This window comes from Chenopodium album, chromosome 18, assembly GCF_948465745.1.
Source record: "Chenopodium album chromosome 18, dcCheAlbu1.1, whole genome shotgun sequence".
Classification (NCBI taxonomy): domain Eukaryota; kingdom Viridiplantae; phylum Streptophyta; class Magnoliopsida; order Caryophyllales; family Amaranthaceae; genus Chenopodium; species Chenopodium album.
In genome coordinates this window covers 2,288,422-2,303,713 of record NC_137851.1, presented here as the reverse complement: position 1 = coordinate 2,303,713, position 15,292 = coordinate 2,288,422, and the positions used below count along the sequence as shown (strand labels likewise).

At 33.4% G+C, this 15,292-nt stretch overlaps 3 protein-coding genes across 3 annotated transcripts; all 3 read left to right on the top strand.

Annotated features, from left to right (window-relative positions):
* The first annotated feature begins 598 nt into the window (after positions 1-598).
* Positions 599-4,773, top strand: LOC145591147 (GDP-Man:Man(3)GlcNAc(2)-PP-Dol alpha-1,2-mannosyltransferase-like). Its single transcript, XM_081647549.1, has 7 exons — positions 599-1,060; positions 2,135-2,421; positions 2,707-2,893; positions 3,232-3,300; positions 3,414-3,607; positions 4,136-4,245; positions 4,340-4,773. Exons 1-7 carry the CDS (start codon positions 770-772, stop codon positions 4,579-4,581), a joined length of 1,380 nt encoding a protein of 459 aa, XP_081503675.1. The 5' UTR covers positions 599-769; the 3' UTR covers positions 4,582-4,773.
* Positions 4,774-5,457: 684 nt separating this feature from the next.
* LOC145591148 (uncharacterized) lies at positions 5,458-8,545 on the top strand. Its single transcript, XM_081647550.1, has 2 exons — positions 5,458-5,633; positions 7,791-8,545. Exons 1-2 carry the CDS (start codon positions 5,595-5,597, stop codon positions 8,391-8,393), a joined length of 642 nt encoding a protein of 213 aa, XP_081503676.1. The 5' UTR covers positions 5,458-5,594; the 3' UTR covers positions 8,394-8,545.
* A 3,941-nt stretch (positions 8,546-12,486) lies between these two features.
* On the top strand, positions 12,487-14,620 carry LOC145592660 (transcription factor bHLH51-like). Its single transcript, XM_081649168.1, has 2 exons — positions 12,487-12,923; positions 14,004-14,620. Exons 1-2 carry the CDS (start codon positions 12,657-12,659, stop codon positions 14,505-14,507), a joined length of 771 nt encoding a protein of 256 aa, XP_081505294.1. The 5' UTR covers positions 12,487-12,656; the 3' UTR covers positions 14,508-14,620.
* The last annotated feature ends 672 nt before the right edge of the window (positions 14,621-15,292 follow it).

Here is a 15,292-nt window from a genome sequence, read left to right as displayed (position 1 = left end):
TGTTTATTGACAATTGGTGACACATTTAAATACTTCAAATAACAAGTTCTACTAACCATGTAAGTGAATTCTATGTAAGAAGGAAATTAAGTTGAAATCTTATGTGACGAGGCAAGCTAATTTTACAATTAGTGTTATTTAATTTGCTAGTTCATAAATAAAATCTATAACTGAATCGTTGGTGTAACTTGAATTCGCTCGTAAAACAAAATCTAAGATTGTTGAAAACAAAGAGTACATGAATCATCAAAATCTATAATCTATTAGATTTTATAGAGCTAAATAGATGAAATTTGTAGGATTTAAAACAATACTTGTACAAATTACAACTCTAAAATTGTAACTAGTTCTTAAAAACCAACATAAACAAATTCAAACTTCCTCAACACTTAGACGAGCTAAACTAGCTATTACAAACCAACATAAACAATATCAAACTCAAAGTTTTTATTATTTTGGTTAATTATAAGAAAAGGACCGTATGAAATAAGTACAATAGAAGAAGAGAAAACAAAACCTAATTAAGGAGTATAGTATTTTATTATGAGAATAATATTCTTTGCAAAAGAGTTCGTAGACTAATTTCAAAAAAAAAAAAAAAAAAAGTTCTTAGACTCGACCGGATCTAAGAAGTAAGAAAAAGCGGGTAAATCCATCTCACTTTTCTTCTCACCATCTTCACATTGTATCCCCTCTTTCCTCCCAAAAATCAACTCCCCAAATTTCTCTTATGAATTGATTGGGCATCAATTTAATTACAATTATACTAATGAAGATAATCTACCTATTAATCTCAACTTTACTATCAATTTTCCTGAAATTTCCAATTGGTGTTATAAATGGAAGAAAAAACAGGAAAAATGCAGTTGGGTTTTTCCATCCATACACCAACGATGGAGGTGGAGGAGAGAGAGTGTTATGGTGCGCAGTTAAAGCCATTCAAGATGAAAGATCAGAACTTGATTGCGTAATTTACACGGGTGATCATGATGCTTCACCTCAGAGTCTTATGGCTCGAGCCACTGATCGTTTTGGGGTTCATTTGGCTAACCCACCTAAGGTTTGTTCAATCTATAATCTGGAAATTCCCTTTTTTGAATTGGGTTTGTTTAGCTTTTGTTGCATTTTTATTTATTGATTGTTTTTGTTTTGAATTGGGTTTGTGTTGTTTGGTTGATTATTGGTGGTAATATTGGTGATTTGCATTTGGTGCTCTTTAAGCAATTAGGGTTGTGATGAACTGATGTAGACCAGTAGACGAGATTTAATCACGGTTGTAAGTACAATCTGCAATACTTTACCAACTTAGCCTATTTTGCTGTGATTTGCCAGAATTATATAGACAAATTACACTGTTATGTTGATGTTTTTGGAACTTTTACAAGGGCAATGATGTAGACAAAATGCGATCTGTGTATCAATTACACTTTTATTTGCCTGAATTGTAGTGGGATTTTGAAGTTTTGGGTAGTGCTAGTGCATTGCAAGTGTAGCTGTGTATCTGCCCAATTTGCAATTCTGTTGTTCTGTGGTTTTTGTAAGGTTTTGCGTGATTTCTGATTTTGAGAGTTTATTATGAGAATTTTTTTAGGAGATGATTCATGTTTCTCATGGGAAGTAAATGTTATAGTTGAAGTTCGTTTTCTTGGTTATACCTTCACTATTTTCTGTATTGGCTTGACTGAAGTGCAATCAGCCAATTACAATGGAATATGACTGGTGTTATAAAGTTATGAATTTGATAGGTTTCATGTGGTTGACTGCACTCTAGTAGTCCATCTATCCGCTGCTATGCCATGCAATGACTGCATTGAACTGAAATGATTAGTTCAAGCTGTAATAGCTGCAATCCATCTGCATTTTCCCGGGTTGTCGCTTTGATTATTCAACTCACTGCCATCAATTAGTTTTAATCGTCTTTCCATTTTTGAGCTTATGATGTACCAAACTGAGGGTATTGAATCGTAAAGATCCAACCTGACTATATTATCTTTTATTGGCTTGTTCTTTTTGATTGGCTTATTCTTTTTGATATCTTGCTCTCTTTGTGGCCTTGTAGTAGTTAGCAGTTGTAGAACATAGAAATCATTGGTAGTGTTCATCATTCCTGAATTAGTTGTGGCTTGGTTATCAGGTGGTGCATCTAAACAAAAGGAAGTGGATTGAGGAGACAACATATCCTCGCTTCACTATGATTGGTCAGAGTCTTGGTTCAGTCTACCTCTCTTGGGAAGCTCTGTGCAAGTTCACACCTATGTATTATTTTGATACCAGTGGTTATGCTTTTACATATCCACTGGCTAGGATTTTTGGCTGCAAAGTTTTCAGCTATACTCATTATCCAACCATCAGTTCAGATATGATCTCTCGGGTTTGTGCAAGGAGTGCTTTGTATAACAATAAGGACTTAATTGCCAAAAGGTTGGATTTCCTACATTTGATTTGTGTTTTCAATGTATTTTCAGTCTCAATAAAGATTTGCCAAAGGAAACAGTGCATGGAAGAGTTGTTTTTCTGAGATCCTTTATGCGGTTGATCATTTTTACTAGAATCTCCATTGTAGGATGCTTGTTTGCAGCACTTCATAAAGATTGCATGATTTTGAAATCTAGTTATTTGCTGGTAAAAAAGGAGGTTCCATATGATGGCATTTCTGAAACTCCTTTACAGTTATGTTGATATCCTCAATTGTTTGTTCTGTGGCAGTGTTTGGCTATCACGGTGCAAGATAATTTACTATTTAATCTTCAGCTGGTTGTATGGCTTTGTTGGCTCATATGCTCACACAGTCATGGTGAATTCATCCTGGACTCAATCACATATTGTGAAACTTTGGAGAATTCCTGAGCGTACTAAGAGGGTCTATCCACCTTGTGATACTTCGGGCCTGCAGGTAACTGAAATGAAATTCTCTAGTCACAGTAGTCAGCCCGTTATTCTTTGATGATATATCTAACTACAAGTTAACCCTTCTTAAGTAGCTTGAGTAGGCGAAAAGCAGAAGGCAAACAGTCTAATCTGGTCTTATCAATTAGATAATGAAAAAAAATACTATTATTACCTGTCTATACTTTTGTAGGTTCTTTCACTTTTAGATTTGACTAGCTGACAATCTGGCATCATATTACTTCAATATTTTTTGCTGGCTAGCTGATTTACCAATTATCTTTCATGTTTTTTTTAGTATCCTTGATTTCATCTTGTTCTTACATCAATCTTTAACTAAACCAGGCTCTGCCTCTGGAAAGACCCACAGATGTGCCAACTATAATATCAGTGGCTCAATTTCGTCCTGAGAAGGTGGGCATTTCTATGTGTAATTCTGACGCAAGGTATTGTAGTTGTGGTTGACATCTTCAGGCCTTTGATGCCCACTATAGCTCTTATTAAGATTATTTCTGTGCTTGTCATAGGCACATCCTCTTCAACTCCAGGCATTTGCAAAAGCCATTAGTAAGTTGGATGCAGGCTTGCCTAAGCCTAAGCTCCAGCTCGTGGGTAGTTGTCGCAATGAGGCAGATGAAGATAGACTACAAAAGCTGAAAGAGATGGCTGTTAAGCTGAAGGTGGAAAATGATGTGGAATTCCATGAAAATATCCTATACAAGTATGCAGTTTAAGTAACTTTGTCAAAATGTCAGCATTCTTATTTTTGTCACGGTTCTTAAGCTTTTGTGCTATGTCACCAATGTAGGCAGGATATGGGTCGTAACTCATAAGCCACCCTACGCGGAGTCTTCATTTCATTAAGTACTCTTGGAGTCATGTTGGATTGTCAATGCTCAGTTGTGTATGTCATTATGGATACTTTGGCACTTCAACTTAGGCCAATAATTGTTAATATTTTGGAAAATAATCGAGTCCATCTCTTGAGGAGAGAAACTACACGTTCATGACAGTTATAAGAAGAACAAAAAATTTAATTATCCTCTGATTAACTTTCCCCCAAAATCTCAAAAGCACCCAGTTATCTTTCTCCCCTTGGCTCCTAAATTATACCTGTTATATGCTCCATTTGAGCTCTTATTGATGCTGGATCGTTTTAGCTAACTCATGCTATACATGATGTGACATGACACTGACATCACAAGTGATGAATGATTGCTAGTTGGCTTATGTCTGACTGAATGTGCAGGGATTTGGTCAAGCTTTTGGGAGCTGCCATTGCAGGGATCCATACCATGACAGATGAGCATTTTGGCATAAGCGTTGTGGAATTTATGGCTGCCGGTGCAGTTCCAATTGGTAAGAAATATAAGGAACAATAGCTTTATTTAATTTTGCGAGTGCGAGAAAACATCTAATGCATAATTGCTGTTGAATTACTTCATCTACCCAGCCCACAATTCAGCTGGTCCAAAGATGGACATTGTGTTGGAAGAAGATGGACATAAAACAGGATTTCTTGCACAATCTGAGGATGAGTATGCAGAAGCTATTTTGGAAGTTTTGTCAATGCCAGAGACAAAAAGACTTGAGATGGCTGCCGCTGCAAGGAAGCGAGCAGGCAGGTTTTCAGAGCAGAGGTTTTACGAGGATTTCAAAGCCTCAGTTCGACCAATTTTATGCCAAACTTCCTGAGTAAACAAAATTAATGAAATACACATTTGAGTTTTTGTTTCTTCTACCTTACACAGATTCAGATAGAGGAGTAAGCACTTCATAGTTGGTAAAATTAGTCTAATCTTGAGTTACATAGGGGACAGCAGATTTGTCTTACAGAATATGTTTTTAAATCTCATTACCAAGTGTTAGCAGGTTTTGATTTGGTTACATGTCTAGTTTTTATGGTTGAACGCTTTACATGAATTGGCACAGCCATGAACCAAGAGTATTGATCACAATTACTGCGTTATTGTGAATGTGGCTTCATTGTTCTCAAAAGGGAAAAAAAATAAATGAAATGATAAAAGAAAGAAGCTGAACTCAGAAACTTGAGTTTGGGTCACTTCAGCATATGGGTCATTTGACTAATTTCATTTTACTAGAACATTGGGAGAGGGTGAGATAATTTTCTTCCCAAAAAAAAAGTTAAATAAAATAAAAATCACATGCTTCCTCCATTTCATAAATATCTTTAATTTGTACTCTGAAAATTTTATGTTGCCAGCGTATAATCACTGATATACTACGTATTTAATTATTTCTAAATTGAAAATTTAAAAAAGTTATATCAAGATGAATTTAACAAAATATAAGTTGAATTTAAGGAGAGCTCTAACCACTTGAGCTATCCCTTATTCTCATGACCCAATAACATTTGATTATACATATCCTCACTTTAAAATTAATTGTTCTCTTATTCTATACTCCATAGTAAACAATTACGGAGTATTATTGCCAAAGTTTTTGAACTTTGAATATGAAAAATCAAAATAAGGAGCAAGTAATTTGAGAGGGAAATAATACCAAAAAAAAAAAAAAAAAAGTGACGATCACGCGCAATAGAAGTCGAGTAGTGGGAAGTGGGTGAAGAAGAAAGAATTTGATTCTATCAATAAGCTGAGAGAAGTTTGGTGCCACAAACACCATCACTACTCACTAGCTTCGAGAGCTCATATGGTTCAGCTTCAACCTCCGTCCACCTCCTAATCATGGCGGTTTCACTCAATTCCGTCGTCTCCTTTAATCCTGTAAGTTTTCTCTCTTTTTCTTGTTTTTTAAAACTTTTTTGAGTAATTTGTACTCTGATTAATAATCTTGAAGAAAGGTTTCTTTTTTATGTATAAATTTCATTCTTTTGGTAGTTTAGTAAAATTTTGTACAAATTTTGCTTATGTCTGGATATCTTATGTAACTTTGTTTCAAAGTATGGTTAGTTGGGATTTTGAGAGATTAGTAAATGCACAAAAAAATTATCTTGGTTACCTTTTACACCGGATTGTATAATAGAAATTGCCGAAGGCTATGTGATGAGAATTCTTACATTTCCTTACCCTTAATTTTTGTTGTTGTTGGATAAGGTATAGTGTTATGAGTCCTAATTGGATTGATAGACCTTAATAAACACTGTAAAAGGCTAATGATATATTTATAATCTAATCAAGCTATTGCAAATTTGATTTACTTTCCCAGCATGATTGTGAAAATTTTATTATGTGCACCTAGGAGCGATCTCAACTTGTGTATTCGAAGAAGGGAACAATCATTTATGAATTGTTGTCATGTTAGTAGGGAGTGTATGCTCTTGGATGTTATGTACCTAATAGGAGCCATTACCTATGGTTGTAATAAGTGATTTCTTTTAGGCCTGTAGGTTGATCCATCTGTTCTTTTGCTAGTCATTGGTTTGTTTCATTGATTATCCGGGGCAGCTTGGTTTTATGTTTTGCCACCTCTTGCCCTTTTTTGATGAAGATATACTGCTTGAAGGTTTGAGTGCAGCTAATAGAATTATAAAATTGGAATCTTGATTAAATCTGGAATTATTTTTTCATAGACTTCAATTATGAAGCATGTCAATATATTGCGTCGTTTCAACTGGCCAACTGGCCATGGAGTGATGATCATCTGAGCCTGGATTATTGGGTAGTTTTTATGGAACTTACTGCTGGCTGGCTGGTCATCATTTCAAGAGTTCCAAACGTTAGATGGCTTTTATGATGTATTCTCTCCTAGATTGCTTAAAATTTGTGTGTGGATTTGCTTAGTGAACTGTCCTCATTCTATGATATTGCATCCTTCTACCTTCGGCTTGCCATATTAAAGGCTTCTATCAAAGTATGATGACAGACACATACACTCTTTATGATCCCTTGAGATTTTACTTAAGACATCAACATTATGTGATAGTCTATTTGCACTTTTTCGTAGTCACAATGACAACAATCACACTACTGATATTACGGAGTAGTTCAGTTTCAATCCTGAAACTGAGCTATAAAGAATCATATATCTTTTAATTGCTATTGTATTTAATTTCCCCCTCTGTTGGATGCACTAGATTCAACTGCTCAAAGACTCCCTACACTTTGTGTGACTATGTGGTCTCACTGTCTGTTTCAGTACGTTTGTCCTCAGGATATATGTTTACTCTACTGTCAAAGTGAGTTTTATCCATAGCTCCTTGTACCGATTGTCCTAAAAGAATTCTTTAGTGGCAAATTCCAAATATATTATTATCCTGCTTCTTGATCAAAGTTGATTTATGACCTTCTGAGCCTTGACTTTAATTTTAAATGAGACTAAGGGCCTGTTCACTTCAGCTTAATTTCAGTTCAGTTCATTTCAGTTCAGCTCAGCTCCTAATTTCCTTTTCTCATAAAATATTCATTTCAGCTCCAATCAGTTCAGTTCAGTTCAGTTCAATTCAGCTCAATTCAGTAAATGTGAACAGGCCCTAAGCTTCCTTGATTTGATTTATAAACTTGGTGAGGTGAAATAAAATCTACACGGTCTGAGCTTCTAAGCAAAAACTTCCATGCATTTATTTTATGCATTGTTCTGCAAATTCATGTTCTGTGTTTATGTTGGTCACATTGCATAAAGGTAAAATCTCAGAAACACAGAAGACTTCAAGTACTTAGTTGCAATTTAGTATTGCTAACGTTAGCATAACAGGAAGAGAGATCAACACTTCATGTCCTTGTTGCAATTCAGTATTGCATCTGATGAAGGTTATGGGATATTATCGGAAGAATGTGTCAAATGCATGTTCTGGTAATCATGCCTATATAATTGTGGGAGTAGACTTTAAAAAGTTCACCACCTTATCTGATGGCCTGCAAAACTTTTGGATGTAGTTTTAAGTATGATAATTTCTGATGTCCTTTTCTCAATCAACTGTGCAGGTCTCCGGATCCTCCATTAGATATCCTGTTCCGAAAATTGGCCATGTTTCAGCTCCATTTTCCCTTATCAAATCAAGGCAAACCATAAGTTTAAACAGAAGACACCTACATCTATCAGTTGCAGAGAGTGACCGTATAATTACAGATCGCAGTGAGAGTTCAAATTCTGAAGATTCTTCTCCTAATCCTGCTCAATCAGAAATAAGTATTTCCGATGACTCAAAACAGGAAAACAAGATACCCTCATCTGCTGATGTGCAATCAATACAGAAGAAAGCACCACTAACTGCAAGAGAAAGACTGAGGGCGGCAAGGGTTCTGAGCCGTTATTCAGATTCCAAGCCTGCTAAATCAGAAATTGGTCGCAGTGTATTGGATGCTTTGAGAGAGAGTGAGAAAGGAAAGAAGGGCCTTCCACAAGCCCCTACTAACCTGTTTGATGACAGTAAGCGGGGAATGCCTAAGGCAGGCCTGACGTTCGACTTCCCTGGAGGTCTTGATTTGTTTCTGATTGCCTTCTCTTTTGTTTTTATCAGCTCGGTTATGTTTGCAACCACATACATTGTTTGGAAAGTCGGCGCTATACATTACAATGAATTCTGATACACTATAATCGACATCAAGGAGTATTAATTTGGTAATCTTTTATTGTATACTGAGAATGCAGAAATCATAGTCAAATGAGGTTCTTTACTACTGTATTTAGGTACTGAACATATGCAGATGTATATGAATGCAGATGTATTTAGGTACTAGTAGTATTTTCCCTAAACTAACTAGGTTCAGTTGCACATATCAATCAGATGGGCAGACAACTGCTTCAAATAGAAAAATTATTATCACTACGCCAAAATTTGCTAGGCGGAGGAATAGAGAAATAACAAATTATGTGTAAAGAGTATTTATAAGAGAATTGCTCAACTTGAGAGGGGGATGGGATCACTAAGATTATGTGTAAGAGTATTTATAAGAGAATTGCTCAACTTCAAATTGGTAAGGTGAACACTCACCTTGAGAGAGGGAATAAGGGAGATGCTCCCAAGGTGAGTTTGATGAGAATCGAACCCATGCCTCTCACCCGGAATTGGAAAGACTTGGCAATTGCTAAGTCCGAGAGTAACATAATCTATTCTCATTAAATTTCTATTAAGTTGATGATCGAGTATGAATATCAACTAACTTATCTGTATACATATATATTATATATAAAGTCTTAAAAGACAGTACCCCATATCTAATAATTAAATTACGTGGTGCCATTTATATTAATTCACAAAAAAAATAAAAAAAATAAAAATAAATAAAAATTGAGTGGATGAATCAATCAAGTGTTTGTTGAATGGTACAGGAACACATTCTTGCAATAATCTTATGATACAATGATATCCCTATTTCCTCTATTATTCACTAGCTCCTTTTTACTCCTTGAGGACAACTAATTTAGCACCATATAAACTGTATAAAATGAGCAATCAAGGACCTGCTCTCTGCCGACAATATGGACTTTAAATTTTCCACAAGTGTTCTTTCAATTATGATTAAAGAAATTGTCAGAACAAATACATAATTATTTGGCCTAAGCTAGCTAGTCTAAGAAAGATTGAGCACTAAAGAGCAAGAGGGTTTTATAACTTGTCTATTTCACCTCTTCATTTGCCTCTATGACCCATCATTTTTCATGACCAATTAAGACCATTTAATTGTGCTAAAATTTATTGATACTTTGGCTCAAAACCAAAACAAAAAAAATATGTTGTTTGGTTTTGCAATACAAAAAAGTTTGCAAGTTTATCTTTAAACTCCATTTTAGATAAAAGTTTTCTTAAAAAATATTCATGAACATGATACAAGGCAGATGACATATATACAAGCACGTCAAGCACAATTTAAAATCCAACTTTTTTAATTTCTGATGTTAGATGAACTGGTAGCATTTTAATCCGTTTAAGATCATTTGTGTTATGGGATAAAGACATTAAAAAAAAAAAAAAAAATCAAGAGAAATTAATAGCAACAATACATACATGTCTTTTCAATTTGTGTTTCCGTAAATATTATATATTGCAGTGTTGCACTCCTTCATTTACTTGCATGATGCATTCATTCACAAGTCTCACAAGATAGACTAGCTCACAACCATATTGTCCTTCTAATTCAGTTCCATTTATATTAAACAGTATAAATTTGGACATAAATAGTGTACATATTAGATTAAGAATTATCATTTTCATGTACGCCAATCATTGAGATCAAGGAGTACTCTTAAAAGGACAACTAAAGTGAGTAATTTGCATGTACTCTGCCTTGCATGTGTCTTATTAGATAACCACATTGTGTATTTCTTGTAATTTTTGCATTCATCTATATCGATCGATCTTACTTGTCAATAATTTAATGTGTACTTCTATATTACACGGTTTAGGTCCCTTCACAAACTTAGAATATGTCTTCACATGAAAGATTAGAAGCACCTTATTAATCTTCTTTTAACCTGATTTCTCCTTTGCAATAATTGAAATGGGGTAGGATTTACTGAGAAAAAAATCTCACTCCATTATTATTATTATTATTATTATTATTATTATTATATTCAATATCCTAATTCCTAGCCAATTATAATTCGATACGTTCATACAAAATTTGTAACGTAGTCCATCATTTGCAAAACCTTGAATTTAATAAGTCTCCATAGCCTTGTTGAATTACATGCTTCATGAAATCTAGTTGGTGGTCAAATTTGTCACTAATATAGTAGGTACTCGGTCACTCTATCATTATACTCTTTATCTCATGGAATTTTTCAACTAAGACTAGTGTATGACAAGATCAGAAGGTCTGCACTCCATTCCAATCGACTTATTTTGTCTGAACTTATTCAAAATTATTTTTATTGTACCAAAACATACAAAAAATTATCGAATTTGAAGCTATCGCTAAAAATCTAATACATTATTATGTAATCTATATATTGGAGTATTGGATGGACCGACCAACATAAGAATTCAATCAATTGTTTCTATGAAATTTTTGCATGACACCAGATTCATTTTAACCATTATTTCCGCCCACAATTGTATGAGCAATAAGCTTAGCAAGTTGACACATAAAAAGACAAAACATCACATAGGATGCGTTGCCAATCAGAGTAACACTGTATCTTTGATGAACATCTAAAATCTGAGTAGATAAGTATGCATAAATTTTGTGGGCTCATTTTTGCTTTGTTTTCTTTTTTTGTGGGGTGACGATCCGTTTGTTTGTCCTCACTTCCTATCTATACATATTTGTAATATCACCAAAGACATCTCCTATGTTGATTTGTGATGCTGGTGCTCTCAAATCCAACATCTTTGATTATGATACATCCTAATTTAGATAGTTTGTTTAATTGTGATACGGTCTAATCGAATGTTTAGAGATATAATAGATTTGAAAAGACAAATTAAATTTATTAACTGTACTTTAAATTTACATGATTCACTAACCATGCCTTAAACTACATCCATATTCCATAGCGCATTAGATATATCAATTTTTTATTGATTGCAAGAAGAAATTTTTACAAATCTTTAGTAGTGCATATCAATAAATTGGTACGTTAACAGTTTAGAGGTGTATAAATGAACTATCCATATAGGATCATATTAGGCCTGAAAAATAAGTTAAAACAGATAATTATAGCTCAAGAGGTAAGATTTTGTATGTATATTTCACATTTATACCTTGTGTACAATTCAAATGGATGCAATCTTTTTTTACAAGAATAAAGTGAGTTTGAACTACAAGAAATGATGTTTATTGGTGATGAACTAAATATAAATATTACATATTCATGTGGGTAAGGTTTTATTCATTTCAGTTAAGTTGATGTTTTAGTTTGTTGGAATCTAATAAATCATATGCATGGGTTGTAATGAGTAGTAAAATATACAAATAATGTCATCCTTGATCAAGCATTGTAAGAAAATTATTTTCTTTTCACCTTAAAATAATCCGAAAAAATGTAATTTGATAGGATTAGTGACCTAATTTCAATTCACAACTAATTTAAAATGAATTGTAGCATTAGAAAAGTTTGTTTCATGTGCAAGAAAAGATTCTATAACTATGTAAAGCTCTTGATTAGATCAAATCTTATCCCTTTAATTAGAACCATAAAATGTTGCCCTCATTTAACTTATGAAACAAATCTTTCACACTTTGAATGTAAATCAATTGCTTAATTACTACCAAGCTAACCATGGGCCAATATAGTGGAGAGTGACAAAGTCCAATTTAGTTACTTTCATAAAATACATAGAAAGATTTCAATAATCTGCTATTTTGTATTCAATGATGAGGTAAGATATATTTATATCTATCAATCCTAGAAAGATTTTCATTGGACTAGTTTAGTAGGAATACTCCAAAAAGCAAATTAGCTTAGGTATAGACAAATATGGCCCCCAATCACTAACAAAGAACCATGATCACAAATTGGCAAAATTCTAGAATAGTAAACCAATTAACTAAAAGTAATCCAACTATACTTATCTACCTATTATTACGTGGTCCAAAATCATCAATTATTCGTCATCTCAGTCAATAATAAATTGATAAATCTAACACACCACGGATTTCGAGTGAAAAATATAAATTTCGACAAAATATTATTCTCGTCACTTTATGGATAATTTGTAATTTGTTCAAAACCATATATGACATGGAAATCTCGAATCACTTAAGAATAAAGTTTTCAACAGAGTAGATGACTATATATATATGTAGACTTTAGAGTTTAGACCAAGCAAAAAGAAAATCCTTTTTTTTATATATAAGTCATATATATACATACATACATATTCTCACAAAAAAGGTTTTATAATAATGGCCCAAAATAGCTTTAGCTATCCTAGATTACCAGAAGAGGAAACTATCAGTCATCATTTTCATGGTACTACTGCAACAAGAAGCATGCAATTGTTGCAAGAATTACCTACAAATTATGGCTTTGAATTTGAAGGAAATGCAGAATTAGAAGATAAAACTGCTGCTAATTCCTCTCATAGCCACAGGCAAGCTGAGAAGCGCCGTCGCGATCGGATTAATGGGCAGCTTGCTAGGCTTAGAAGGCTTGTACCCAAGTCAGATAAGGTATGTAATAATTAATTAAGCCTCCTTAATTTAGATTTTATTAACATAATAATGTACTGTTTGTTATATATGTTTAAACACATTGTATATTTGTATGTATACAACTATTGAACTATGTATTCAAGTATATAAGATATAAGAGATGATATATAAAGGAATCATCATTATCATCAGCATATGTTAATAAACATCAATAGTTGTGGTTTGGCCTAATTGATAAAAAAATTCATAAAATAGTTTTATTACTTAATTTGATAATTTCATCTTGGTGCAAGATCGTGACTTTTCATATTTTGGAAAATGTTTAGGCCCCAATGAAAGAATCGTTATTATAGTCCTAACTTCCAACCATTCAACTAATTTATCATTATCTTTTAATTTGTCATCGAATCGGGCCCTCTTACATGTTAGTCCGTACAAAACAAACAAAATAAGGATCACTTTGTTGGTTATGGATGACAGTGTTGCGGTACTCCCTATAGCCTAAGTAGTCATGTTTATCAAGTTATTAGTGGATTCTTAAATTCTTATTCACATTGATTAGTCTAATTAGTTGAGTCATTTATGCTTGGTTTCATCATAACCTCGAGCATTAAGATATATATCAATGAAGTCAAAGTAGGTCCAAAAACTTATTAAGATGTCTTAGGGAGCTAATTTAGAGCAATATCATTGCTTACATTATGTTTCATTTGAAAGATTCTCCATGTATATTTAAAGGTGCTACTTTCACAAACATAATTCACATGATTAAACTCTAATATAAAAAAACAAAAAAAAATATATAATTGTGTTTCACAATGTGAGCAATGATTGTGTTTCTTCATCAAATTGCTTTAAACACAATATCTACCGTATAGAATAAGGGAAAATAATACAAAAAGATGTTATACTTTGTAAAATTCGAATGATATTGGATAGACTCGGTCTTGAATTACTAAAATGCCCTTTTTTAATATTCTTATCAAAAGGGTTGTCTATGTGTGTTATGAAATAAAGTATGTATACATCACGTGCATTTAGAATTAGTTTTGCAATATTTAAAAAACATCGTGATGGTTTTCTAACTTTGTAAAACAGATGGACAAGGCAGCTCTCTTAGAAAGAGTAGTAGAGCAAGTTAAGGACCTAAAAAGAAAAGCATCAGAAATCAGCAAACTCTTTACAATCCCAACAGAAATTGATGACATTACTATTGAATGTCACACAAATAATATGCAAGGAGGCTTTCCAACGATTGCTCGTAATCAGAAAGAAAATCATCCCAACAACAACAACAACATAATGTTTTTGAAGGCAACATTATGCTGCGAAGACCGGCCCGACTTGATCCCTGAGCTAATCCGGGCACTTAAAGACCTCAACTTGACCATAATTGGAGCTGAAATTGGTTGTTTAGGAGGGAGAATGAAAAGCATTCTATTACTTTACTATAAATTAGATAATAATGATGATGTTTGTAATGTTAATGCAATTAAGCAGTCTCTAATGGGTGTTTTGACTAGAATTATATCATGGTCTAGTGCTAGTACTTCAAATTTTCGTGTCACAAGTAAGAGGCAACGCTTCTTTTTTTCCTCTTAGTTGATAAATAGGTATAACATTAGTTTTACATTATATATAGTGGAAGTATGAGATAGATTATCATGTCTTGTGAAGTCCAATGATAATGCCTGCTTTTTCGAGGATATTAAACATGATTTGATTTTATTATATATCATGACGAAATATTTAATATACACCATAGGTCATTGCCTAGGTGTGATTTACATTGACCACAGATATACTTTTTTATAATTAAATACATTAAGGTACATAATTAATTGAAATAGTCACGTGGTACATTGTACCATGACTTGGTGCAATAGACAATATAATGTATATGTCGATATATGACAAAATATGTGTGGGAAAGAAGCATAAAAACATACAAACAAAATGATATGAATGTAATGTTGGAGTGTAACTGATAAAATATAAAGAATAATTCTCTGTAATTCTCATTCATCACAATAGCCACATACAATATGTATATATTAGGTATACTTGGAGGGCAAGACCAAATAACCTAAAATAGCTCACAATATACTCTAGGATATATTTTCACAATATTTACAATTATCTTGTTTCCTAAAATATATCCCAATACCCCCCCTCAAGTTAGAGCATACGGGTCACAAATGCCCAACTTGCGAAGTAGAAACTCGAACTTAGCTTTTCCCAAAGCCTTTGTAAAAATATCAGCCAATTGTACCGTCGTAGGAACATACGAAGGTATAATCGTCCCATCTGTAATCGCATCCCGAACAAAATGACAATCTGACTCAATATGTTTTGTTCGTTCATGAAACACTGGATTTTGCGCAATG

Coding starts and splice junctions, on each gene's coding strand:
- LOC145591147 (XM_081647549.1), top strand. CDS start 770: ATGAAGATAATCTACCTATTAATCTCAACTTTACTATCAATTTTCCTG. Junction 1,061..2,134: donor ATTTGGCTAACCCACCTAAG/GTTTGTTCAATC, acceptor CTTGGTTATCAG/GTGGTGCATCTAAACAAAAG. Junction 2,422..2,706: donor AAGGACTTAATTGCCAAAAG/GTTGGATTTCCT, acceptor GTTCTGTGGCAG/TGTTTGGCTATCACGGTGCA.
- LOC145592660 (XM_081649168.1), top strand. CDS start 12,657: ATGGCCCAAAATAGCTTTAGCTATCCTAGATTACCAGAAGAGGAAACT. Junction 12,924..14,003: donor TTGTACCCAAGTCAGATAAG/GTATGTAATAAT, acceptor TTTGTAAAACAG/ATGGACAAGGCAGCTCTCTT.
- LOC145591148 (XM_081647550.1), top strand. CDS start 5,595: ATGGCGGTTTCACTCAATTCCGTCGTCTCCTTTAATCCT. Junction 5,634..7,790: donor CCGTCGTCTCCTTTAATCCT/GTAAGTTTTCTC, acceptor TCAACTGTGCAG/GTCTCCGGATCCTCCATTAG.